Genomic DNA, 27,737 nt, shown 5'->3' on the forward strand with positions numbered 1-27,737 from the left:
AGATTTCAGCTTTAAAAGAAAACCTGGTGGAAGAGGGTGTTTGTTATAGTGATTTCCCCTGCCGGTTCAGGCTGTGTGATAGGTAATCCATCATCTCAAACTCAGCGAGGAGGAAATGCAACTCAAAAAACATGCAAACACACTCATACACCCAGACAACGCTTTGCCACGCAGAGCAGAGATCCAAAAAAGCCTGTTTCTCTTAAGTGTGACAAACAGAAAACAAAAGGTGAATCTCTTCCAGATCAGAGCAGAGTGGAGAAAGACAGGAGCCTGCAGACAGATAAGCTAAAGCTGATCTATCCATCAAGTCAGGCAACATCCAGCACAAGGTTAGTGCCTGGCCCAAGGGCTAATGAGGCCCCTCAAGGGCCCCCACTTGCAGCCCTAGTTCACTGTTGTTGGATATAGGACAGGGAGGAACGCAGGAAGACAGCATCTCAAAATCACCATGCCATATCTTGTTAGCTTTGACAAAACCTTGTTAACTGCAAAATTGGATCAAGATTGCCAAGACATCTTGACATGTTTGTGTGAATTATGCTGCCATATGCTTGTATCTATAGAAATAATAAAAAGTCAAAACAAAACCAAATTAAAAAGGACAAGAATAAATAAACAAGATTAAACAGGGATGATTTTGGTTGTAAAGCCATTGCTTTTGTCTTATTCGGAAACTATAATTTAGGCCCCCTGGAAGTCACTTATAACCGCAGTCCAAACTGACAATGCCCCTCCCTGGAGGGAGGGCAAAAAGCATTCATAAGCAGCCAGCATCAGAATCCATGACAGCATTAAGGAAAGCCATCAGAGGGCCTGAGGAGGAAAACATCTGTCTTACCTTCAACAGCATACTCTTCAGCTGCAGGGGAGGGTCCAACAGGAGTGCATGGAAAAGAGACAGAGAGCAGAGTCATTAGTTGGTTACTTTTTCCTCAAATAAATGTCTTTCTATTTTTTCTTCAAAGAAAACCTTCACAAGATAAAATCTAAATAAAGACCATCAACGAGGCTTGAGATCTTGGAGCCTCGACAGCAAAACAAAATAAAGTCTACTCCCCTGAATATTTAATCTCACGTCTATTATCTGACTTTCTTAAAATGCTGTGACTGTTCCAATAATCCCACTAACACACATATTTATTTATTTAAGAAATACACAACGAGAGTGTGGAGGACCAGCATTCCATAGCCACACTACCTACCCCCCCCATAGGGAGCAGGAGGCTTCAGTCAAAGAGGATCCCCGACTGAGAGAGGGCGACTCTCACACACTTCTCTCCAGCTAATGATTCAGTGAGGGGGAGTCTAAGAGATGAGGCTCAACCAGGACGCTTAACATAAAAAATCTACCCTACAGCAGCAGAGGCCAGCCTGCAATGCCAGAATATAAAACTGCTGCCGCCGAGCACTCTAGAAACCCCATGTTAGAAGATGAGGCTCAGATGGAGAATGTAAAGCAGCCTGGAGCTTTGCATCCCAGAGGAAAACTTGGCATTTTGATCTGCTGTTGTGGGTGCGGGACCTGGGTCTTCGTGGGTTGCTGCTGTAAAGAGTGGTAGCATGGTCAATAATACACAAATGTGACGATACTGAGCTGGTTCCTTGTGTTTGCATGCTACAGCTTTTCAGTCAGAATAATAACAGAAACAGAAGAAGCATACAGAATCCTCACAGGCTTTTTGTGCCACAGCAGCACACAATTTATCTAAAACTGTGAGGTCAAGCAAATTGAAAAATATACTACATTTTAGAGTTGGAAAGGGCAAATCTATTTTTCATATATGGTGCATATGCTGCTTGTGTGTTGGGAAGCCTAGACAGTTAGAGTTGCTTTTAACATTAAGATTTGATGATAACGGCGGCCATTTAAAAGTCAGAAACACACCATTTGGCCCCCGACGGGGCTGAGGAGTGAGAGAAGCGGATATCCCACAACATACCAGCGGTGTTCTTGAAAAGGGATTCTCTTGAATGCACCCTCTGCATGAAGCAAATCGCTGATGTGCTTTTGAATTATGTACTACTATCGACCTCTATGAAAGCATCTTCAAAGGGTTTTGAGCACAAACAATAGAGGTTTATACTTATTAGAAAACACAAGGTTGATAAATAATGACTCCAGGAGGAAAAGATAATAATTATCCGATGACCCCCTTGATGTGGAGGACGCACAACAGAAACAGTCAAGGACATTTAAGAAAGACGAGAAAGTTTGACGAGTCAAGGCGATAGTCACGAGTGCTGCTGTTTACCATAAAGACATCAACATTGATAATAATGAATGCTCTCTGTAAGTGTTCGAGTGGGGTGTGGTGTAGCAGAAAGGAACCAGCGGGCTTATCGGAGCTTAAAGCATGGGGACTGAGTTTGTCTGGTGTGGAGTAGAGGTTGTTTATATAATCACTGGCTGTGACTCTGCCTTTCCCTCATCTCATTTCTGATCATAGTCCATCATCCTTTTTTTTTTTCATTGTCCTCCCTCATATCCTCCCAGCTCTCTCTCTCTCTCTATCCAAAGCTGTAGCAGAGGATGTTTGATGTACAGTAGAGGTTTTTTTACATCATCATCGGCCATGACTCTGTCCATTCATCTCTGCACAAAGTCCCTCATACCCTCTTTCTTTGTGCTCCCTCTGTCTCGCAGTCAAAACTCAGCTTCATAGAAGTCCATATTTCGCTAAAAAAGAGAGACACCGCTTTGGGGAAATAGACAAACAGGGTTTTTAAATGCTCTGTAACACTGAAATGTATTACATTTAAATTCATGGGGAGTAGCCCTCACTAGACTCTCCTATGCATCTATAGTGTGTCAACAAATCACATTCAAGCTCTAAAACTTTCATCTGCACTTTTGTCGCATCCCCGATTTTGCACTTAGAAAGATACTCCCCGTTTGCTGAGGACATTAAGAATGATCCGTCAAGAGGCCCCACTATAAGATTTAGTAAGCGCCGCTAATTGTTAAATCCATATCATTTTAAGGTTGACTCTGACTTGACAGATAATCCTTTTGAGCAAGCATTCTTTCTCCCTGGAAATAGTTCTGAAATCTAGCCTTAAGGATGAAATATGATTTCAGTCAGACACTTGCTGGGGTATGCCCCACCCTTTGGAGCGTGTCCCTTTTCATGCCATTGATAGTTTCCAGTAGTCTTTACCACCCATTATCTTTATCCCAGAGCTGTTTTTCATTATGGTCTATCCCACATAGCCTTAGGCTTTGAGCTCCACTGGGATCTTAGTCTTTTGAATGCACTTTGTGATTCATATGGGAGCATGGAGAACGAATGAAAATGCTCAAAAGCTTTTCTGTGTACTATAAGAGATGTCTCCGTGCAAAAAAAGAGGCTCATAGCCGTGCCTTAGAATTATTTCTGGGGTAAAAAAGAGGAATACACATTATTTATTGTAACCTTTTTCACCCAATCCAAGACTAAAAAGAACTCTAAAAAGATGAAATGTAGACAAAAACTTGTGTTAAACTGACAGCAAGTGAAATGTGTCATTTATTTCGTATATATCTCTAATTTACTGTGCAATACCTCCAGCGATAAACGCAATAAAAAAAAGTCTAAATTAAGCGAGAAGGCAGTCATGGGATATAAAAGAGCAGAAATCAGACATGGGCTGCAATGAAAATATATAAGCAAATAAATACCAAAGTAAAATTCAGATGGAAGCTCTGAAGAAACTGGATTTCTACAGCAATGAATCCCTGCAGGCTTTGGAGGCAAATGAGAGACTTTTCAGACCTAATCCTCACCAAGCTAACTAAAGGATTTACAGAGGGGAGAAAAAGCACGACTGCATTGAAAAACAATCTCCTCTCTATCACTATCAACCCATTTCCTCACATGTGAAGGGAGCTTCACGATTAACTGCTGGTTAGATAGACAAAGGTTATGAGGGGGCATAGGGTAATAGTGCAGGTTCAACATGCAAATCAATTTGAATAGATTTGTAATATTATCAGTAGAATTGTAAAAACATCATTCTTGAACAGCACGTTAAATACAAGTAAATTAATTAAGGAGCTATAATTATCAATAGATATTTAGACAAAACAAAAATAAAACTGTTAGGTAACCAATGGATCCACCAGTGTGTCTAGTGTGCGACTGTTGATGTCCTGTTGACTAAAATAATCATTAATTTATATTTTTATAATATTTTCACAACAGATAAAGGACTGAAGCATTGAGTCTTTGTTTTGTCTGTAATGGGGATGTATGTATTCTTCAGTTATTTACTTCTTACAAAGTACATGCCAATTAAAATATTGATGTATGAGGATATATGAGGAGCATCTCATATACACTGTAGTATTATTTTTTCTTGTAGAGACAATAACCTAGAGATTAACTATATAGTAATTGGATATAATGTATTTTAAGATGGATCCAGTATAGTTAAGATACATTATGCTGAACTATGGACTTTCGTTTTTGCTTTAAAAAAAAAAAGAAATCACATTTATTCTGGCCACATATTTATTAACCAGCTGACTTTATTTTATATGTAAGTAATCATATGATTAGATAAATGACAGTCTTGGTATAGTCAGATGATGTATTGCATTCTGATACTCTGTTATAGTTCCTGAAACGATTGAAAAGGGGAAACTGTTTGGAGGGTTGCTCTCAGAGGGAGTAGTTGGTTTTACATTTAAAAAAAGAAAAAATGGTATTGTTTGGATATCTCCATCATACCAATAAGTGTAAACACATTTGTCCGGTTGGCTCGTGTTTCTGTCTGTTTTCCAGCTGCAGTGTAGCTAACCTGGGGTTTGTAGCTGAAATGTATCATAAAGCAAACACACCACCAGAGTGGACACCAGGGCAGCACACAGCACAACATTTTCTTTGGATCTGTACACAGCACATTACCCAAACAACACTGGGCTGGAGTGAGAGTGGGCTGTTTGTGATTTTTGGCCAACAGCTGTAAACACACAGGCGTCACAGCGCTGTGAACAATACTGGCTCTTTTGATTTCTTCAGCATAACTTGTATTGACTTCTACATAATACACAACAGTGTAGCCACATGAAGGGACAGCTGATTCACAAACTGTGTAAGATCTTTGAACACAGCCTTTTATTCTAAACTTCCAATGCAGACCATTATTTTTACATGGTCCCCATCTTGTGAGTTTGTGTAGTTGCACTGGCAAGACTTTTAAAGTCTTTTATTTTGGCCAGCGCAGTGTCACTCAGGAAAGTGTGATTTCAAAAGGTGAGAAGGAGAAAAGGAGAGAGACAGAGAAAAGGCAGTTTCCATCCAAGGCTGTTTGACATGTCCTCAGACAGGCACGGAGGAAAAGAAATGACAACATTAGTGAGTAACAGAGATGGAGTGCACACAGAGAGGAGAGGCAGATGGAGAGAAACGTGCACGGAAATACCCCCCCAACACACACACACACACACACACACACACACACACACACAGACAGACAGACAGACAGACAGACAGACAGACAGACAGACAAACTCCCTATGCACCCCTTTCCCCTCGCTCTTTACATTCTAATCAGAGGGAAGATTTGTCCTGAACTCTCCCACATTGTCAGAAACTTTCTCTCTGAGTGACAAGTTAATCCGCACGACATGGCCTTTGCAGATTCCATACCGAATCTCGACAACACGACAAATGTGGAAATGTAGTTGAGGCTTTTCTAATCCTGATAAAGAAAAAAATTGAAAATAAACAAATTGACTGATTTATCTTGCAACAGCACAACATATACAGTATTCCTCATTTAATGTAGGATGTCAGGAAGGGAAAGAGGGAACTGGGGTCAAATGGAAGGGATTAGAGTATTTAAGGGTTTTCCTCTCTGAAACATAAAAGCTGTGTTAAGTCTCTGGTATATTTAAATGACCTTGATTAACTTAATGTGTCAAAACATTTTAAACTGTATATTCCACCTGTTTAAAGCAATGTCAAAAGATTTTTTTTAAATGTGACAACTATAAAAACAAAAGCAATAATTACATTCTAAAGGCAGATACCCAGCATTTGCATAAAGATTATCAAAAACTAAAAAAACGTTCCTAAAAATTCGTCTAAAAATCGGTTAACAGAGAACTTGGGGCAGCTCTGCCAAGGGGCACTTTTTTTTGGGGTGAAAGTTTGTTGTTAGTTTGGTAAAACCTGCATATCTGAAAAACCTTGTGGACAGACTTTACATTTGGTGGAAAGGTTAGGCCATGAGCCAAGGAGCAAGTGGTTATTTTTTGGTGCAGATCAAGATTCAGATGCAGACAGTAAGTGTGAGCCTGTCATTGGTGGTTCATTCTGAACACTGTCTGCCTATTACTGGTTTTCCTCTTTGCTACCGGAAACAACCTTGCACAGTGGTGACTCATAAAGCAAAAGCAGGTTTCAGAGGGAGGTCAGGAGGAGGTAATAACTTTAGATATATTAATGGGGGGGTGTCTCTTCTGCCAATGTCATAACAGCTCAGCGAGTTAAAGTCTGAGGATGTAGGTAAAGGCAAAGGTTAAAATGTATCAGGGACATTGGACAAGGGTCATCATAGACAAGGTCAGACAGAAATAAACAGAGATAAAGAGTGACAGGAAGATACTGTGAGGTTGTATGTAGACTAAAGGTGGAGATAAAAATGTCTTTGCTGTGAGGTGTATGGGTTATAAATTCAATGTAAAGCTAAATTGTATATGAATATGGACAACGTGTCTCCACTTTCTCCCACGATACAGAAATGAAGAAATACTACCCTAGATATGAACGCTGCCATCTTGCACTGAAGACATCATACAGAACTGCAATGTGTGCTGTAGCGATTGGGGGATGGAGTCATGGTTTCAAGGTCCCACAGATACAGTTTCAGCTGTCAATCATGTTTTACCCTGTTTGTATAGCATCATAACAAATCTATGCAAGTAATTGTCAAGTAATTCAAACCAAACTATCCGGAAAAAATTTGCACTGTAGATGGCAGAAAACATTTTTGAAAAACATTTATTTGATGTGTGTTTTGACTTTTTTAGTTTGGCCCATGCCCCATTCACTAACTTGGAGGATGGAGTTCATGAGCCGTAACATTGTGCATCTTTACACAGTCAATGATCTAAAGTATAAAGTTGTCATATCTTGTGAGCATCCCTTTTTTTGTTTATAGGAAAGCAGCAATGATGTATTCCAGTAGAGGGGGGGGCAAACAGAACAGAATCCAAACTGTTTAAATGACACGGAGGCTACTTCGATAAGAGATGATCGCTCGTTGACTACTAGGGAGAGAGGCAGGAGGCGGGAGTATGCAGAAAGACAGCAGAGAAAGACAATTTGTTAATACTCAGATAAGATATGGTAGTGGAGGGGGGGCACTTATCAAAAACACAAGATTTTACAACCAAACTGTGTTCTGTGAAGAGATGCAATAAAAAGCATGAAATTGTGTTCCACTTAAAGGCAACCTACATTAAAGACATGGACGGTACAATAAAGTTTGTAAGACGACTTGATTGAAATAGATCTTCCCGATTATCTCTCCTGTGGATATCAGGTGATTGGCAGGAAGCAAAGTGTGACAAAACTCAGCACTGATAAGCAAAACACTCCTCTGAGGCACAGCAACGACTTATCTGACTCTTTTATCTGTCCACTATTTAAAGTCTTTTCAACTTTTCTTCACCTTGAACGAGAATGGATGGCAGCGAATATGCTTCGCGTGAAGAGAAGAAAACGAGCCCGATATCTGTAGATATAAGGAATCGGACTTTGTGCTGACAGCAAGAAGCAGCACTTACAAAAAATGAATCATGATTGATTACATGTGAAATATATTGCACCTATTTATCTCCTTCACACCAAAATTAGCGCATATACAATGGTTGTTTAAACGCAGATAAGCTCCCGAAAAAGGTGATTAACTCCTTTCTCATTCACAGATGTTATCATCATCATGTTCAACATCACCAACTCACTGACAACTGAGGGTGAGGGTCTCCCCTTGCTGTCTTGACAAATTAGCTTGTTCACCCTGGTGTCATGTTTGCATCACTGCCAATTGGAGCTGGTGCCGATTTGACCCAGGAGTTTAGGCTTATCAAATCCATTCCCATTGCCGACAAAAGTCAGATGTTAGTGGGTGTTCGTACGTTTTTTGACCAGTAGGCAATGGACTATAGATGGCTTAAAAACACAATTAAAACACTTTTGATTTTCTTTTCAAATTAAAAAAAATAGCAGGTACTTAGTTGTGTGTGTGTGTGTGTGTGTGCACATGTGTGTATGCAAAGCCTGCGTGTATCTTTCATCAGTCAAGCATTGGCCTGATTTGGCTGCTTTCCTGTCCATTAGGGCCCTTGAGCCTCGCGGACTTAATGACATTTGATTGTTCAACTCTGCTGATTTTTCACTACATTTAACCTTGATTTTTATACTCCATTGAATTTGGTATTAATATAATTCACATGTCACCGCAATAAAATTCTGAAGCAATAGCCAGTGCTCAGTTAGCGAACGGATCCACTTAAGAGCCGCAGAGAACTAAATTCACGGATCTATTCAGGATTTGCCATGACAGAGGCATGAACTGCGTTTCTTTTTGCAATCACTATTCACTGCAGGATGAGCTGGAATTCATAATACTCTTATCTCACAAAGAGATGCCATTCATCACCGACTGACTTCACTAGATTGTTGGATTAACAAAAAGCAAACTGCACCGACTGTACACTTTTCGATACTCCATCCAGGCAACAATGCTGGAGGTCACACATGGAGGTAGAAACAAAAAAACAAGCAACAGCTGAGAGCGGTTTCATCCGGTGGAAAAAAAACACGAACGCTGAGGTACACAATCCAAACAAAACATGTCTTGTGGCTGCCTGGAACTCTGGGCTATTAAGGTTGCTGTCAGTGGTGCTTTTCTGCTATTTTCTACACCGCAATGAGTTTCTCCCTGGATGACAACTCAACACTGATGTAAAATGGCAGCTATAGTCGGCTCGAGCAAGCCTTTACTCTTTATTTAAAAGTTGTTGAAATCCAAACCTGACTGGTGGCATTTCGTATTGAGTTTTGTTTTTCTATTAAAGTGTATTCCAGCTGTGTTGGAAGTATCTTAACGTGGCATCATGTCAAAATACTTGACAAACAGCAGATGTGATATTTTAGAAGGATGATTTTAGTTTGGACACATTAGGTAATCCAAAACTTTCTGGGTAAGGGTGACATTTATTCTCCCAGAATACACACCATGTTCTCTCGACAAATCTGACTTTTTATGAAAATTTGAAATGAGTTCTTGTCCTCCAACTAATCCCTGTTCAAGATGACCTAAAAGAGATTTGTTTCCACTGCTCATAACATCTCTGACTATGATCACAAACTCATCAAATGACATGAAGAGATCATGTTTTTTTTTTGGTTTTACAAAATCCTTTGTCAGATTATACAATACAACAAAGTTTAGATGATTACGCAAATATTCAAATATACAATGCTATGTTCAGATTAACGGTGTGTTTGGGGGAGGGGGGTTTAAATCAGCATTTAATCTACTACAGGATGTTATATTCTTCCCTCATATTACATAATGACGGTACTGTATGTTTACTGTAGTGGCCCTAGTGTTCATTTTCTACATGTAGACGTTATATATGGTGAAACAATAACTTACATCGCTCGTAAACTCTGCAAACAGGGCTAACTACACATCAAGTCAAAAAAAAAAGAGTCAGGTATCAGTCAAAATAAACCCCATGAACTATACTTACTACTGTCATGGTGCACACAATCTGCGGCTACACATTAAACTGTGAGCCTTCAAGAAACCAATATGAGGCCTTTTACTCTTACACAGAGCTACAACAGGCCTGTAATAAAGCCGGCGTTTACAAGATTAACAAGTATTGACTGCAAAACTGGTTTAAAAGGAGAAACGAAGAGAGGATGACATCACGGGCTGCGCGAGACAGGCTGCCAGCATAATCTCTTAAGTCACTGCCTATTTGAAGCCACTTTCTGAGTCATCAGCACCAGCATCAACTGCAAGCGTGGCTGCCACACTTTAAAGATTTTAGTGTTTTAACCTTCATTCATGCGCTCTGATTCTGTGGCAGCCGGAAAGAAAAAGGCTCCCATTTGACATCAGGGCCCTGCAGTGACATTTCACCCTGTGGGCCCAGTATCTCTACTCTACACTAATGGCTACGAGACTCCGGTCCCACTTGGGTTCCCGGTGCTAAAAAATATGCATACTTGTGATGCTGTGAGGTGGATTTGGATTCACCAGGTTTCACCAGGATGACACATATAGTTAGGTTCAATCAGCAGCGGTAGATCCACCTCATAAATGTCACTAACTGTTAGCTGGCCGCCACTCAGCTCTCTCCCTGAGCTTGACAACTGCGAGCAAAGACACATCAGCACACATTTAGTGACATGTTTGCTGCTGCATTTCTCCACCAGACCCCTGACTGAGTGGGCGATTTCACTCGGTTTCACTCTGGTACTTCAAAACAAAGTCATGTGGAGCATACATATGTCATAAGCTTTACTTTTTTTTGTATCACTGCAGGAAGGTCAGGGGAGGAACGGGAGGAGGTGGCCTGACAGTTCATCGATGATAACAGCACATTAGTATCGACACCAAGAACTCACTGGGGACGGCGAATCTTATCTTTGCCAAGCTAGGAAGACAGGGGAGATGGGAGGAAGGGGGAGATAATGGGTAAAGAGAGGAGTGGTAGAGATGAGTGGGGGGAGTACAGAGAAAAGGGGGGGGGGGCGAGGAGATATGAGATGTAAGAAACCTTGGCAGAGGGCTTATCTCTTATGTGAAATAAGAATCAGGATGAGACTGAAGACTTGTTTATAAAAGGGGTAGAAATTCCCCTAGAAATCGGTGAAAACACAAGCCATGCAGGAAAACGTTGAAACTACTGTAAAGAAAACGTGTCTAATGAAATGTAACTAACTTTAATATAATTGTCATTTGATGGCATTATTGGATGGCACAATGGTGCAATGGTAAATGGTTGTGGAGTAAGCATTGTCTGCGTTTTCTTCTGGTAGCCTACTCCAGCTTCATCCCACAGTTCAAAAACAAGCAGATTGGAGCAGATTAGGTTAAATGGAGACGCTATGGTATGGTATAGCCGTTTCTAGCCATGAACACCGGTCAAATTCTGGACCCAACTGTGCTGACATTCCTCAGAGTTTGCCTTTCCATATGAACAACGCTGCAGGAGATTCTCCGACCGTACATGTTCACAACACAGACACCTCCAGAGCCTTCAGGGGGGTGGAGCAGCATAAAGGAATTGTGGCGTAACATGTGAATTCTGTTGCAAACATGCAACACATCCATACCGGCATCTGCCCATATCCCCAAGACCTCTCGAACTGCATTGTCTTTCCAAGATGACGTCTCTGTCCGTGTCTTCTATGTTTATGACACCTCTTTCATTCTAGACATATCAAATGTTTTTGTTTCTTGCTCGCGGTGAATCCTCTGGATACTCTCCAGCTGTTTTCTCACATGGGCTCACTTGGATATGATCATTATTAAATTATTAGTTTTTTTATGAGGGTGCTGGCAGGAGAAACTACAGAGATGGTCCACAGACTCAGACAATGTTGTTCTCACATAAAGGCCCTTAAGATAATAATCTGGAGTTCATAAAGTCTGAAAGCAGTTTTAGTTGGCCCTGTGATGGGCTGGCCACCTGTCCAGCTGGGATTGGCTCAAGCTCCCTTGATGACCATTACAAAAATAAATGGGAAATATAATGGATGGATGGATGGATGGATGGATGGATGGATGGATATGATTGGCCAGATGTAGACGTGAAAAAGAGAAGAACAAATTCTATGTCCAGTCACATTCAGAACAGCTACAATGGAATTTCAACCCACTGCAAGGAGTTGTGATTATTTTGGCATTAGATCCATTGACCTCATATTTGTTTCCCTCCCCACCTGTTAGTTGCCTCCAGCCATTCTTTAGTTTTGAAGACAGAGAGTGGGAGACAGGTACAGGCACAGTTTGAGGTGCTAAAAAGGTACTTGATTATCTGACTAGTGGTTTATTTTGCTTATTTTGACATGAAAGCTGTGTGCCACATTAATTAAAAAGGTCAAAGTCAAGTTAAAAATATATATATATATATGGCAAGTGTAAACACAGTTGCAAGCCCTGCTGATATTCTGTAATTATTATCCTATTATAACTGCATGTTAAACTGCTGAATGCAGAATGTCAAGGTTACTTTCCTCTGAGATTCAGAAAGAGGTCGGTGATATGTCAATATGACAATTTTTTTCAATAGATATGAATGATGACTGAATGTGTAAAATTAATGGTGGTGTGTGCTCCACTAGTAGCACAGTTATGTTTCAGGTCTAGAAAAATAAGCTTTCATTTGCAAGAGCAAAGCAGAAGTACAGAAGAATATGATAATTGACCCCAAAATATGATACGGTCATGATACAATACAAATGAATGTTCAAATTGAATCATTTTCTTCATCATTATGGATTTCACTCAGAACCCACTGTAATAGGTCAAGGATGATTTGACAGGAAATAATGTGTTATACTCAGCATGCATTGTATGACTCACCAGTAGTCATAAAAGAGATTTTTCAAAAGTTTGACCCGCTTCAACTCGTTTGACTGCAAAGAAAATTGTATTCTTCATATTCATCCTTTCCTCTCTGATAGCTCAGACCTCTTGTGCAGTAGGTCCTGGTGCTTTCAATCCCACCTGCTGACACAAACTCCTACAATCTCGCCGAGACCTCTCACATTGTAGAATGGCTGTAGCTCGCAAATGAGTCAAAATCAACCGGATTCGTGAAAAGAAGGCACTGGAAGAGACAACCACATTTTGTATTTGTGTTTTCACAAAATGCTTTGGGGAAACAAAATCATATTTTTTTTTACATTACTGGAAACAGTAAGTTGCTCGCAAGGGGGAAGTCCCACTCAAAGTTGCTCATAAGAGTTGCTGTTTGCTGTTGCATTTTGAAAAGAATCAGCCTTCAGCACAGTTTTGATAAAAAAAAACACAATATAAAAGGCATGGGATAAGATAATACAGTTTGAATATCAGTCTCAGTGGGGGATATGTATTTGCCAGAGAAAATATAAAGGAAAAAAAAACACGCACAAAAAGGGACAAGAGAGCCTTGAAGACCAAACAGCATCCAAGATTGAAGGGGGATGAGCAGAGCAAAACAAACAAGCTGAGAGCTAAGGAAAAGAGGGAGGGACAATAAAAGGAGGAACAGTGGGTTGGGGGGTGACAAATCTCTTAATCTCTCTGTCGCTCTGTTTGTTTTGTGCTGGTTTTGGCCTGAAGTCGCCCCTCGATCCCCTAGTAAATTGCCTGTGTCGATCCAGCCTTACAAGCTTCTACACACTCCCTGAGTCCCTGTTAAAATGGTCACGCCAATAAAAGCCCATTCACTTGTAATGAATTGAGAGAGGCTAAAGACTAAAGGGGCTGATTTAGTGACAATTGTTGATGATCCTCGATAGAGTTAGGATTGAGCTAGCCAGCCTCTCCAGTCCCACAACATGGCTGGTATTGTTTGGGATTTCTGCAGAAAGGAAAAAGAAGGGGCGCCAATTCGCATTTCTTAACATCCGTCTCTGAAATAGCCGTCTACTGTCTGAAGCACCTCATTGTGGATACACTGTAACTAAATCTTTGAGCGTGTGGCGTGCTCACAGGATTCCGCCATGTGCCTCCAGAGACAAAACAAAGCCTGTACACAAGTAACAAAGCAGAAAGGAAATGGCTGATCATGGCATGTAATAGAAAGGATGCTCCAATTAAGGGGACAGCAGCTCAAACTGTCAGGAATCTCCGTTGGGATGGAAAGCCACAGATCAATCCTCTTTCTGATAACTGCCCGTTGAATTTACACTCAATCTCCGACTACCACAGATGGAGGGCGTGAAAAAAAATCACCATGGTGGGGTAATGGCTTTCAAATCCTACGGGGTGATATCGAGAGAGAGCTGCTGATGCTGTAATCTCCAGGTAAACTGTTGTAACCCTCACGTCCATGCTCTACATTCTTGGTCTTGTGCTTGCAAAACTATTAACATTGAGTACAGGACTCTAGCAAAATGCGCCCCCCCTCGCCACGAGCCCAACGCAGCTGTGAAGTGAAGAGAAGCTAATGTGACTTTGTTTGGAACAGCCCGGTGGGCCCCGAGCTGCGGCGCAGCACACCCCTGGATTACATGGACGAAGGGATTCTAAAATAGCAAAGTACACAGTGCAAGAATTAAATACAGAGTAGGCAGAAGCGGAAAATATTTTTTTTCTTTGTTTGCAAAAGCTAAACAAAGAGCAAAACCTTTTGAGCCCAGGTGAGCTGGAATTCTTGTTTTATTTCTCGCTTTCTGTATCAACAGAGGAGTATTGATTTGTTTCTCCACAGCTTTGAAAGATGAGGTGTTATGTGCAGAGCAATGTGCTGCAGAGAACACCTATCATTTGTCTCCAGCTTGGGAGATTATTTTGTCCTCTAAAACAGCAAATTTTAAACAAAATAAATAAAAAGGAATACAAACCAGCGGTTTTAATGTCTAATAAACAGTTTTTTGGGTTAATGCCTCTAGGCAACTGAATGCTCTTGATACATTATAAAGAACACACTGGAAAACTGATAGTAATCATTCTGGAGTAAAAATAATTATAAATTGTATTTTTATAAAAATTACTATTGGGACAACCTGATATTCCATTTTCTTTGCAACATATCAGCCCATTCAAATCATTCACGTCATGCATACTTGTATTCATCTATAAATATACATTTCTGCTTGCTTGTCCAACAGGTTTAAGGGTTATTATCTGTTCACAGCATGGGATCATGTAGGATTTCTAAGGGTTACATAAAGGCATATCTGTATAATATATATACTTCTAGTCAAAGCGTTTCATAGTTTTCCTTAAAAGTTGCTCAGCAGAAAATTGGGGCATGATGACAATATCTTGCTATCTAAGTCACAATTAGAGCATCTTTAGGATGACACTGAACTTTACACTGAGGAAACTGAACTGCTTGCACATTCATGCTATGTTGATATGTTTTTAATTTTTACATTTATGTTTTAGGGGGGGAAAGGTATTTTTTGTGCATCCCTTTATTTAAAAAAGCAAATGCTTGTTGGGTTTTGGTCCATGTTCATCTTTCAGTTGTTGTCAAGGCATGAAGGTTATTAACCCACTGAAGAGTTCCAATGAATTTACATAGTAGACAACAATGAAACACACAATGTTCCTTTCATGTTACATCTTGAGCACATTTGAAGCCATTATAAACGACCCCCTGTAGTCAGCTGACCTCACTTTGAATGAACGCACCTTCCAGCCAGGCACATACAAATATATTAAAAATCAAACTACGCAAGTTACTGTTGTGAGTGCAAGGTCAAATACAGGGAATGTCAATTGCTGTGTTAGTGCACTGCAGGTCCAGTATTTTTCTGTTCTTCACCTCGAAGAGAAAGAGATGTGAAAGATGTTGTCACAAGTGGGAAAATGGAATGCTGAGCTTTCAAGTACCATCGTTTTTAAGAGGCTGCATCTCTGTCAGATGCAGACAGGAAAAAAAGGTAAAAATGTAGAGAGTGCAAAAAAAATACCAGCCGACTAACTTTGAACCCAGCCCAAATTCAGAAAGAACAGACACTTCAGTGTCAAAACGAATGCTTCACAGTCTCAACACCTACTCAACCATCGTCCCAGATGCCAGTGTGTGTCTAACTCAGTGCTGTGTGAACAGAAATGCTGCCGTCTTTGTGAAAATATGCATTCAGAAAGAAAACAATGCAGGAAATAGGTGAAGTTTTTTGAAAAACAGTTGGATGCGCGGGGCATCCCATCCCCTGCCTTCATTCAAGGTGTATGAGAGTAAATCAATACTCGCTGTACATGAAATGAAAGCAGGTGAGTTGCCATGACCTACATTATCTTACATAACGTATGACTCAATACTAGAATAACTTTACATGGTTAGAATTCAGAACAGCTTACCAGGAAACACACAGTATTACATTCAACACTGTACTGTTGGAACATTTGCACTACAGTGCACAGTATTCGATTTGCAGCTGAATCAGAATGCAAGTTTTTTGAAAAGATGGGAATGTTAGATTGGGTACGTTACATATGCACAATCTTCATTGGTATAATGCTATCATTTATTTTAATTTATCCTGTCTTTTTTCTTCTTATAAATTGATGCGGGTATCATGTGGGAAAACTCTAATACCCTTGTTTTATTCTGCAAGATAGGTTATTTATATTTGTGTTTTATCTATTTCGCTGTTCCTCGGAGAGATAGAGTTAACTTTGAGTCATGAATCCATTTCAAAAGAAAACAAAATATATTTACAGAAGGAATGACACATATAGCGCAGCTTGCACTTTATACGTATTTTTTTGAAACACTAACATGCTATCAGTGAGCTTCAACTCTAGCACATTGCACTGATGAGTGTGTGTGAGAAGCATCTGAGGAGGTCGTTGAGACAGAGCACCACGAGTTCACGTAAATGTTTCAGACGGATGGGATGATGATGACTTTCCTTATTGACAGCAAGTCAAGGTTGTGTACTTTGCGGTGATGCATAACGCCCAGGCTTCAAATGATTCAGGTCCGCTGAACATTTCTGAATACATCAGCAGAAGACAAAATGAAACAGCAGCTAGTGAGGTTCTCATCTGCAGGATTTAAATCCTCTTGGTTGAGCGTTACATCAAAGCCATGTTCATGAAATATTTCAGAATATAATCATGAGGATAATCTTTCTCCCGGTACAAGCTCATCTGCAGGACATTATCAGTCCCAAATATGTCCTCATCCATTTTATAGGTTATGAATGTACTTTTTTAAATCTTTGGATAAAATTAAGCATTCAACTGTTAACATTCAGCACACAATAAGAGTCAGAAATATAGGGATATGATTCTATAATATCACAGTATTGCCACATTTTAAATATACATAACTCAAAATATAATTCGACCTTTTCTCTCTCTATTGGTAAAGTAAATGAACATTTCTTATGGAGGGGGAAACATTTTAAAAATATGCATGTGTTTGGCTTACAATAGAAATGAAAATGAGTTGAAGGCCTGGCCAACATGTGTATTGGGAGGAGTAGCCTGCCATATAATGTAGGTTAATTAGTAAATATTATGTGATTCATTCTCAGAGTTAGTAGTAACAGCCATGGTGTTGTTTGGGGGTGTGAGCTGTGAACTGTGGTGCTGTGCAACCTGGATGTGAGCATGAAATTGGGGCAAAAACATGTATTTTTCACATTTACTATAATAAGATTATTCATTAAGTTTGTCCAACTCTGTAATTAAGTCCCCACATCATTCGTGATCCGACATACCACAAATATACCAGCCAAAAATGGAGTATAAGATTATTCAAACAAATATTTCTAATGAGCATGAAGTGGTTTAGATTTAGCATCAGCATCAGATTAAGTCAGTGCTGCATTAGGTGGAATGAGCCAATTGGGTCATCCCATGTCAAATAACCACACTTCTGGGCTGCACCATCACAGACCTCTTAGCATGCTGATTTGGTCATAAAAGAAACCTATGGAACAGAAATTTAAAATCTTAACTCAGTGTGCCGAATTTCAATAAGATCTGTGACGGTGCGGATCAACTCAAGATGACCCTGTTGTCTGTATATAACCAGTAGGTGTGACGTAGTTTATCAGGTGTCGGTGGAGAAGGAGCTCCCTTCTGTGTGTGATAAGAATAAAACGTGCATGTGCATTTGCAATTGTAGTGCAAAACCCACAACATGGCACGATGTGACATAACATAAACAGGTATACTACCCACCCCTAAAACATCCACCCATCCATAAGCTCTACCACTCACTATTGAGTGCTGTTGGTGAAGCTGGAGACAGTTTGAGCTGACATTGGGAAAAAAGAGGCGGGGGACATCCTGGACAGGTTGCCAGCACATCTCAGGGCTGAGATGCAGAGACAAACAACCATTCACACTCAATTTCACACCTATGATGGAAACTAACCCCACTCTGCATGTCTTTGGACTGAAGGAGGAAGCTGGAGGGCCTGGAGGAAACCTGTGCACAGGGAGAACAAAGAAAGACCCCCCCCCAGGCGAAACAGGCTTCTTGCCTAACAAGGCCAAAGTGCTAACCATTGCACCACCCTGCTGAAATAAGAGGTCACTACGGTCAACTCAGGCTTTATCTATTGTTTCTTTTTACCATTCACTCCAAACTATATTTGTATACAATAGTGCGTATACAGGAAATAAAACTGTATAGAGCCCAATGTAGCTACTGAAAGCAAACTGACCTCAACATTGGGATTCCAAATGCTTTCGCAAAGCCATGTGACTTGTTCACCTTAATCTCTTTTTCACGAGTCTGCCCACCACCAGAGACAACCCTTAGCTTCTTTGGCCAACTTGCACAGGATTTGAAAATTGAGTGTTGTGACATTACTTTACAGCATATACAGTTCTCTATAAAGGTCAGCGCAATACGAGTGCAAGAGACCACGATTCACAGAAGCTCAGTGAGAGTGGGAAGGTAGAGAAGAAGAGTGAGGGCATCTGCTTTGACCTAGACAGGGAGTAAACAAACACCCAGGCTGCCAGGCTATCAGAACACACAGCGAGCAGACAGGGAGGCTGACATATCTCCCTCATATCTATGGAACCGAGCCACGTATCACGCAGGTTGGAAAGATGAGGTGGCGGAACAACACGTTGCTGGTGTCAAAGCGACTTTCAGGCGAGTCCGTTGATCTCATCCAAATAACAACCTCTTTTACTCACTAATTCATCAATTACACACATTCTTTTTAAATTTTTAATGAAATATCTCCCTTTGCTTTGATGTCTCAGCATCACTGCACCTGAATGACTTCCCCTTCTGAAGGTCGCAGACAGATAACAGACCATGGCGGTGATTAAACTGGCTGACCATTGATTACTGTTTTTCAGAGAGCTTTACTCATTGACCTCTTGCAAACGTGGGATCAGGCAACATTCATCATTAATGGCGTCCCCTGCTAATGACGGCGGTGAAACCTATACTTGCCCGCATTCAATAATATATGGGAGCAGAGCGCTAACGTCCAATCATGTCAACCACAGAGTGTGATCACGTCGGGCTGGGTGTGAGGCATCTCCTGCATCACTGCACCAAGCGCACTTCACAGATGGATGTCCTTCTTTTCAAGCTGAAATTGTGCTGAATACTTGTTTTGGCTGCGGTGGGAACCTTCATTGTCTCGGCCGTCTTTAGCACGACACCGCAAGGCCACTGTATTTTGTGAGCCTGAGCAACTGTGACTGAAGCCTCTCTATTAACCCAGCTAATAAATGACAAGCCCGGGCTTCCTGATTTATTAATTTTTATTGAGCAATGTGTGGAGAAAACCATTTCGATAACTTGCCATTTGTAGAACATATATTGTTCTACTTCTTCGCCACCACACAATGATGGGGGCCAATAAATAAAGGTCAGAGCAACAATAAAAACTGCTCTCTGTTACCGTAACTGCGCCTCGTCACAGACGCACGCAGGAGAAAGTCTTGTGTGCTCAAACACTTTGGCTACACACATGGTCATGCATGCACACAAACCCTACAAACTAAACCCACACCTTGCAAAAGAAAAACACCTGGGATCTACCTCAATCTCCTTGAAAGGTCACCTGCCAGTAACGTGCAGTTAAGTCTCACACATGCGTAAGCTGTGCATCATTATTTTTTGGTTCCACTTCACCACTACTTATTGTAATTTCATTAGCTCAATCACTGTTATTCTAATTACACAGACATCTTTTGCAGCAAATAAAAGTTAATGAGCTTTTATGAAAATGGCTTGACGTGACCTTTTTATTTATTCATTTACCCCCCCCCCCCCCCTCCCCCTCCTGTCAAACGTGCACTGTGGAAAGTCCCCAATACCCTGGGATTGGGAGGGATTGACACACCCCTCTTAAAACACAAAAAAAGCATACACTGCCAAACACACTCTTTCCAATCAACATCAATGCCCCCCCTCCCTGTTTTCCATAGATCATTTAGCCTTGTCATCCATAAATCTGCAAAATGCCCTTTTCAAGCTGCTCATAAACACCCTCATAGATCTCCCAAAATGCCACCGCACTCTGAGGCAGGAGCCGCTGATGGTAGTGAGCCTACATTGGTGCAGCTCCCTGCAGTCAGTAAGTGACGAATGTCAAAATGAAGTGTGCTTTACAGTCTGCCAGGCACAGGCAGGGCCAATGGCTTTTGGGTGGAAGGGTCCAACGGAACTGGAGAGTTGCTTTTCGATTGCATCAAATGTAAAAGTGTTACTTGTAAAAACCCGATGCAGTGTGTCAGGGAGTTGCATTACTCTACTCTGCTATTACAGAGTACATTGGTGGCTGACATTGCAAAGGGGTAAAGTATGATGGTCCGCTAAGGAGTAACTACAAATATTTGATTTAATAACATTGTAAAAACCTGGTCTGCTCATAATGTGATGTATCCACTGTAGTATATTTTCTAGTCTGGTGGAAGCAGTAAAGCAGATATCACTGATGTGTAGGTAAACTAATGCTTTTTGATTCTGTTTCCACCATATTTAGTAGCTGTTCACTGATATGACTACTGTAGGAATTTTATAGGACAATCACAAAACAACAATTTGATACCAATAAAATTTGTGAACGAGGGACTTAATTCAAAACAAGAATAGGACTTCCAAAACCCTCCCTATCAAATCCTCTCCCTCTGAATTAGTCATAAACTGAATCATTGCTAACACAATCATTATGTGGCCTAGTGGATGGCCCTGAGGTTTATTAGCCTGCTCTTTACTAGAAGGAGCTCCATTATCTTATTGCCTTTCATGTCAGAAAAATAAGGGTCCGGGGGGGGGGGGGGCGATGGCTGCTGCTGTGGGCCACTGTGTTCAGCCCTGAGAGAACAGGGAATCCAATATTGCAGGGAAGACAGATGCTGACGAGAAAAGATAGATCTCAACTCAAAAGCTATTACAAAGTGTATTGTTTTTCAATCTTGATGTAAATTACCTCAAGGAGCTTCAAGCACCATTTTGCATTCCATAATTCATGTTGGTTGCAAAGGGAATCAAGTATAATAATAATAACTTTATATGTACAGCACTTCTCTAAAACAATATTTACACTTTCATAATCAAGACAAACTACATATCCATATACATACATAACCAGGACTGTAAAAATATGTGTTATAGTCAGAAATTTGAAAGAGGTTCAAGCAAATGATTATGAGAATGGGAATAACATTATTCTGAATACTGCTTTGTGCTTTGGGTAAAGATGATGGACCTGGCTGCAGTCTTCATTTCAGTTCAAGAGCACATGAGCCAATAGCAGGATATGTGAATCAGTCTCGACTGTGGTTTGCCCTTGATTCAATTTGATTTGCTCGGCCTTCCACGGATGAGTAACTAAAAGCTATTGCATGTCATCACCTGTCGTTTTGTACCCATCAACCCCTGCATCTTAGCATCCTTGTACTTGGTTCAGAATATATTCTCGCTCTTAATGACGCACACTACCCTTCCTCCTGTTAAAAGACTTACTCGTGCTCTTTCAGTCATCTAAGAGCAGGTATTTGATGCTACCAATGTTAAAATCTGGCCTTGTTGTGACCGGCCCCAGTGAATTAAAAAATAAAATAAAATCAGACTAAAGTGCTTAGTGTGAACACAGCCTGAGACGGGGTTAAAACAGAGATTCACATCCACAACCAGGAAAAAAAACCTCTTCAAAATGATGCTCTCTATGTGGAGGTCAACCACTGCAGAATATGCCCAGCCTTAAAACAAGACCAATCATCAGTTTAATTCCCTCTCTTAGAAGAGGATGAACCCCTTCCCATTTTAACAGATCTCCAGTTTAATATGTCGACTCACAGACGAACTGATGTTTTCCGTTTCAGGACCCATACACCAACAGGATTAGTTTGTGACACCAACACCATCTCTAACAAAGGCTCCCCCTCTGCTCAACAGAAACTTTGATAAAAGTTCTGCACCAGAAAATAAATGTAAATTCTAAAAGAAGTACTTTGTGTTTGCCAGACACAGACAGTGAGTGAGACACACTCCGGCCTCAACGTTTCAGAAATAGCTAAATGTGTTGGAGGAAATGAGTTTGGCCTGTGGCAGTGCCGTACCCAGAGCAGGGCTCCAGCTCTTGTTCTGGATTCGGGACATGAATGTCTGCCTGAAATTTATGCATTATTGTCCCTTCCCAACCCATGACCTCATCTCCAGCCCCTCGCTGTCCCCCATCGGAGGAAAACATTCATCATTCCCGTATGTGAATGTAGCAACGGGCACATAGGCTCTGTACCGTCCCTCAATGAGACAGCAGTCATTGAACCATAGTGAGGGAATATGGAGGAGGAGGTGGGGTGGAGGGTGTACCCAGCCATTGTTTCAGTCCTGTTCAACAGAGTGGAAGTGAAATGGGCTGTGGGTGTTATGTAAAGGGACAGTGTGCAGATTTGTATATGAGCAAGGGGGTCAGTGAGTCACCAAACAGGAAGGCTCCGCTGGGAGCACAGCGGGAAGAGGCACCGCTGGAATGCATACAGGATGAAGAAGTGTAACGATGGGTGGCATGTCAGATGTACAGCCTTTCTACTGAAAATGACCCAAAAATATTTCACAGTCAGTAAAATGCAGCAGGCAATATAGTATGTAATTCCAAATGAGCTATGGATGAACACAGACTCAGGATGTGTACATATTTACAGTAATGGAGCAGGCGATGATATCTATCCAACATTAATGGACATTGTATTTGCATATAAACCACATATGATAGCATACTGTGTGTGTGTGTGTGTGTGTTCTTTTTAGAATTATACTTGCTTTTTTGTTTGATTTCTTGCTTTCTCTGTACTGCTGGTGCTGTTAAATTTTGCTGCACATGAACATGACAATTGTATTCATACTTTGCAACCTCGACATGTTCAATGGCCAACTGTATTAGTATCGTTTTAACATCGTTCTTCAAAAGGAATGTTAACTGACACAACGTGATGCTGAATCTCCAGGTATAAGAGCGGATGTAGTATCGAAGACACCTGGTTGGTGGGATTACACACTGCATGGCCAGCTGCCTGCCTGTTTATCGATCTCTCTCTGTCTGCTAGTTAGTGTGGACTTATTTTCTGGTGAGAACTCCCTCTGAAGTGACAACTTCAACCAAAGGCAGGCCTTACAGGATACCTATTGTTGGCAGTCATGCTCACCCCTCACTCACCCCCCCCCCCCCCTCCTAAACGCTCTAAGATGAGAGTGTTGAGCTACTGATGTGTCACAGACAAATCACTGCAGTGAAAGTTGACTGGACTCGAGGCACGCTGCCAAAAACCTAAGAACAAAAGAAGGGCTTTGGAGGAGACGGAACAGAAGGGAGTTGACTGGTCTCCTTTATTTGCCTCCTCCTCGCAGCCACTTTCACACTCCAAAAAGCTTGATCACTCATGTATGCAGGTCAGAAAGAGTCAAGCGTATAATACATGTTTCAGCAACTTAGGCCGTCAAGCGTGAGTGTTAGAATTTACTGTTTTTACCAGCTGGTAAGTGTGCTTGATTTTCTCACTTAGGCTGTCCTTCATCTGTCTGCTGCCAGTGTTTGATGTAATCAGAGTTGGAGACGGCTACAAAACAGGAAGCTTTGAAGAGAATGAGACATTTATGGCAGTGGTGCCGGTGTATTAAAAATTCAAGTGTTGCCCAGCTGGTCACTGTGTGGTGGCTTTGGTCGGGAGCAACAGGTCGAAGGACGATGACAGTGGACGCAGACAGTGACACAGTGATAAAATACTAAAAAGCCAACTTCTGTTCTCGCAATAATTTAATGAACAGTAAATATGTTTCCATTCGGAGAGGAAATCCACACAACGCCTTTAGCATGTTTAGCCTATTTTCTATAAATAACATTATGTGTGTTGTTTTGGCCTAGATATAAGTTGTGCCTGATATCAAGGGAAATCAATGTTTTATTTATTAATATAGAACATTTTCTTAATCATACCACAAGATGTTGGTACGAGTTTCCACCTTCCAGCCAACCAGTGGTTACAGGTTATATTTTGTTGTGGGATCTTTGAATTTAAATGATCAAATGGACGTCATTGAAAAGCCAAACTACTTTATACCATATTCTGTCATTTTGCTGTTATTCTTTCCAACTCTGCAACTTGGATACATTTTTTTGTGTACATTAATAAACATATTTTTTAATAATGCAAGTTTCCCAGTACACATGATTGTGGTGTGTGACTACAGTTGATCATTGGTTGGTTTGTTTTGCCAAACAGTCCCACAGCAGCTGGAGCAGAGTTCCTTCAGCAACACAAAGCATTTGCAGTTGTCCCTTATTCCCATTTGTACAGCTGTAACACAGCTTGATGTAATCTATTAAGTATTTTAAATTGCCTTAGTTTGAGCTTTGTACAAGGGGCAGCCTTGATTATTTCATCTATCATTCCAGGAGATACCATCCTCTAGTCATAAATGGGTTGATGGTGCTTTAATTTAATATTGTGTACAAATATTTAACTATATTTTATTGAACTAGTTTTAAGTAAAGAGCATGTTTTCAAATTTGTGAGTGTCTATGCTCAATTTGTCCAGAGGAGGAAAGCATTAAGCATTAAAATGATGATACTTAAGGATTCACTTTTTGAAGGTTCGTGGTCATTGATTAATTCAAAGAGGGTTTTTTTTTGCATTTTTTATAAAAAAAGTGACAGTACTTGTACAGTACATCTTTTCATTATTTCCATTTCATGACTTGTTACATTTGAGTGATTGATTTAAAACATATTTTTTAAAACAACATTGAAACATCTTTTCGGTGTGAAAATCTTTCTATTCAATATGAAGAATGAGATCATTCTGTCAAAGGCTTTAAACCAGGACGGAAACCTGGACGCTCCATCTATATTTACCTTTACTTTATTCAATATTTCTGTGAGTTTTAGGTCTCATGTTCACTTTTTGATTTGATTTGCAATCCTAAAAGTGTTTTTATTATTTTGATGCTATTAAATTGTTCTACATTGTGAGCATGATACTGCAGCGTCTGTTTGAAGGCAACAACTCACATTTCCCCCAAGTGACTTTGAAACCCTGAGAGTGAGCCACATTGAGTGATAATCTGATTGATGTAAAAAAGACAATTCATATTGGAAAGGTAAAGGATCACAATGCAGTATTATTCTATACATTGGAATTTCTACACCTCTTTATGAAAATTCATTTCAGTTCCCATTTCCTCGGCTAATGGTTCAATAAGTAGAATGAATGAAAGCTCTGCAGCTGGACATTCGTGGTTTGTTCCTCAATATGAGATGAAAGATTTTGAATTGAGGTCATTGGATCCTTTTGAGGCCACGGGCTTTGAATAGATCACCCAGATCCGCTGCATACAATTTTGACCAAACCCATATATCTGCAAAGCACTGAAAATAACAGGCCACTTTTTGATTGGAGACTGTTTCTACATATCTAAGGTAAACTACTAGAATAGGACTTAACAATTCACTCATGTTATCTGATGATTGTGGAGTTTTCATGAGACCAGTGTGTATCAGCTTTCCGATTACATGGTTTGATCTTGCTACTTTCTAGATTTGCTTATAATATTGAGCGACAGTTATTACAACTCAGAGGGCCTTTATCTTTATCATTTAAAGTAAAAACGGAAATAATTAAACATCGGTGAAAAGTTTCCACTGTTGAAGATGCTTGATATACTTGCAAAAGCAGGAGGGAGAGATCCTATTGAAACATCTGGTTGTCCAGGAGATATCATTATAGTGATTGGCTTATTCTGATGCATTTCTTCATCCGCTGACATGCAGGGAAGATTGATATTATTTAAGAATCCATGCATTGATTAATGTATATGATCCCTTTCAGATTCTGTTATCAGTCTGTTAAAGTTTTTATTGAGTTATTTGATAATCAAATACAAAACACGGCATTTATATTCCTCCCTAGTCTTCAGATCTTGAAGCGAGCATCTTTCCTGCCTTCTCCACACATTCCTACATATTCAATGTTGCTGGCTTTAGTTTTTCAATTAATCTTTGCTAACACTTTGGTCCATAATTCATTGTTATACTCATTTGACAGTGGGTTTAAATCTGGATTTCTGTTAAATGTTATTTCATTTTCTTCTTCACCCTGCTTCTTTTTTTTCTTTATGATACCTATCTTAATGAATTCCCTTCCAAGGCAACATTTCAAAGCTCTTCATATCAGTGGAATGTCAGGGACTGGATTTTGTCCAAAACTGTAATCACTTATTTCCCTTTTAATTGTTTGATCTTCAAATGAAGAGTTATGTGCCTACCAATCACAGCCATGCAGATTTCAAATGTACAGTATGTCGATCAGATGGGATCATGACTGGAGAGGAATACTGGATGTATAAGAAATATGTTCCTAATTTCCAAGAATTTCCTGAGAGAGAAGGAGTGAGTCAAATCTTGAGAATGTCTGTTAGAGTAAAAGGTATAGTCTCTGATATTACAAAATAATGTCTGCACCAACTTCAGCAATGCAAATTCAGATTTTTGTTGTTTGCGTGACAATAGCAGCAAGCTCAGTTACCGTCATCAGCTCCAGTCATGGAAAATAGCTTTAAGTCACCAATCACCATTGTAGAAACATTTGACGATCCCAAAATAAAACTGCTATTTTTTGTTTATGCATAAGCAGTATGGTGCATGGATCTTTCTTCTTGGCTCTTCTGTGCCTTCATGTTAGTGACTAGCTGTATGTCTTCCCCAGGTATACAAAAACACACAGCTACACCTGTACCAGACTTTTTTCCAGCGCAGGGGGAAGAACAGTGTGCGGTCAGCATTACGTGCAACATTTCACACTAGGCCTCTCCAAACAGCGGAGGAGTCCAGTCTGTGTTATTTCCACCTCAGTGGTATTCTACCTGCTCACTGGCCTGCTCCCATCCCTGCTGCCCGCCACCTGTGCGGAGCGACAACACACACAGGCCTGCACACACATCACCTGGAAAAACCAGGCCATATCGCAGTAGTTACCTGGCTAAAGACAGACAAAATAAACAGATCCATCTCTTGCCCACCGGCTCGTGTAGAATCCGTGTCCGGTTGAGGGCTGGTTTGTTTGTCTCTCCCCTGCATGCATGTTTGTGTGTGAAATAAGTATAATAATAAATGTGTCACCTTGGTAAAAACCCAGCACAGTCATAGCTCTTTATTAACACCCAAGTGGGAGAAGATAAAGGGATAATACCAGGTTGATCCTTCATTACGAGACAGTGGGAAGAACTATTAAGTCTCATTGTCATGAAGGCATCATGGGAATATGTTTATTTTAGGGGTCCAGAGCTTGCCTGTTCAATTGATCTCCCCTCTCAAGGGCCAAAACTGTCTTTGTCATTAAGAGCACAAATAAAACATGGAATTAATCATTGCCCCATCTGCCCTTTCTTCACAAAATCATCACGTTTTAGTGTGCAGATGCAGAAAGTGATTGTCTGTGCTTGTTTTGTATGCAAGCCAAGATCACACAAAAAAGTCAAGAGAAAACTGAATAGAAATAGATGGAAGGGCCAGGAGCTTCAGTGGGGGCAACAACAGAGACCCACCACAATGGCTGAGGTATTATAAATGTT

General features: G+C 40.5%; 1 protein-coding gene across 1 annotated transcript in view; it reads right to left on the minus strand.

Annotated features, from left to right (window-relative positions):
- nrxn2b (neurexin 2b) overlaps nucleotides 1-27,737 on the minus strand; it is a 617,697-nt gene that overhangs the window by 496,001 nt on the left and 93,959 nt on the right. The window contains 1 exon segment of the mRNA XM_034615320.1: nucleotides 842-862. Within this exon segment, the coding sequence (XP_034471211.1) occupies nucleotides 842-862 (21 nt within the window).

The sequence above is a fragment of the Hippoglossus hippoglossus genome, chromosome 18, assembly GCF_009819705.1.
Source record: "Hippoglossus hippoglossus isolate fHipHip1 chromosome 18, fHipHip1.pri, whole genome shotgun sequence".
Lineage (NCBI taxonomy): Eukaryota > Metazoa > Chordata > Actinopteri > Pleuronectiformes > Pleuronectidae > Hippoglossus > Hippoglossus hippoglossus.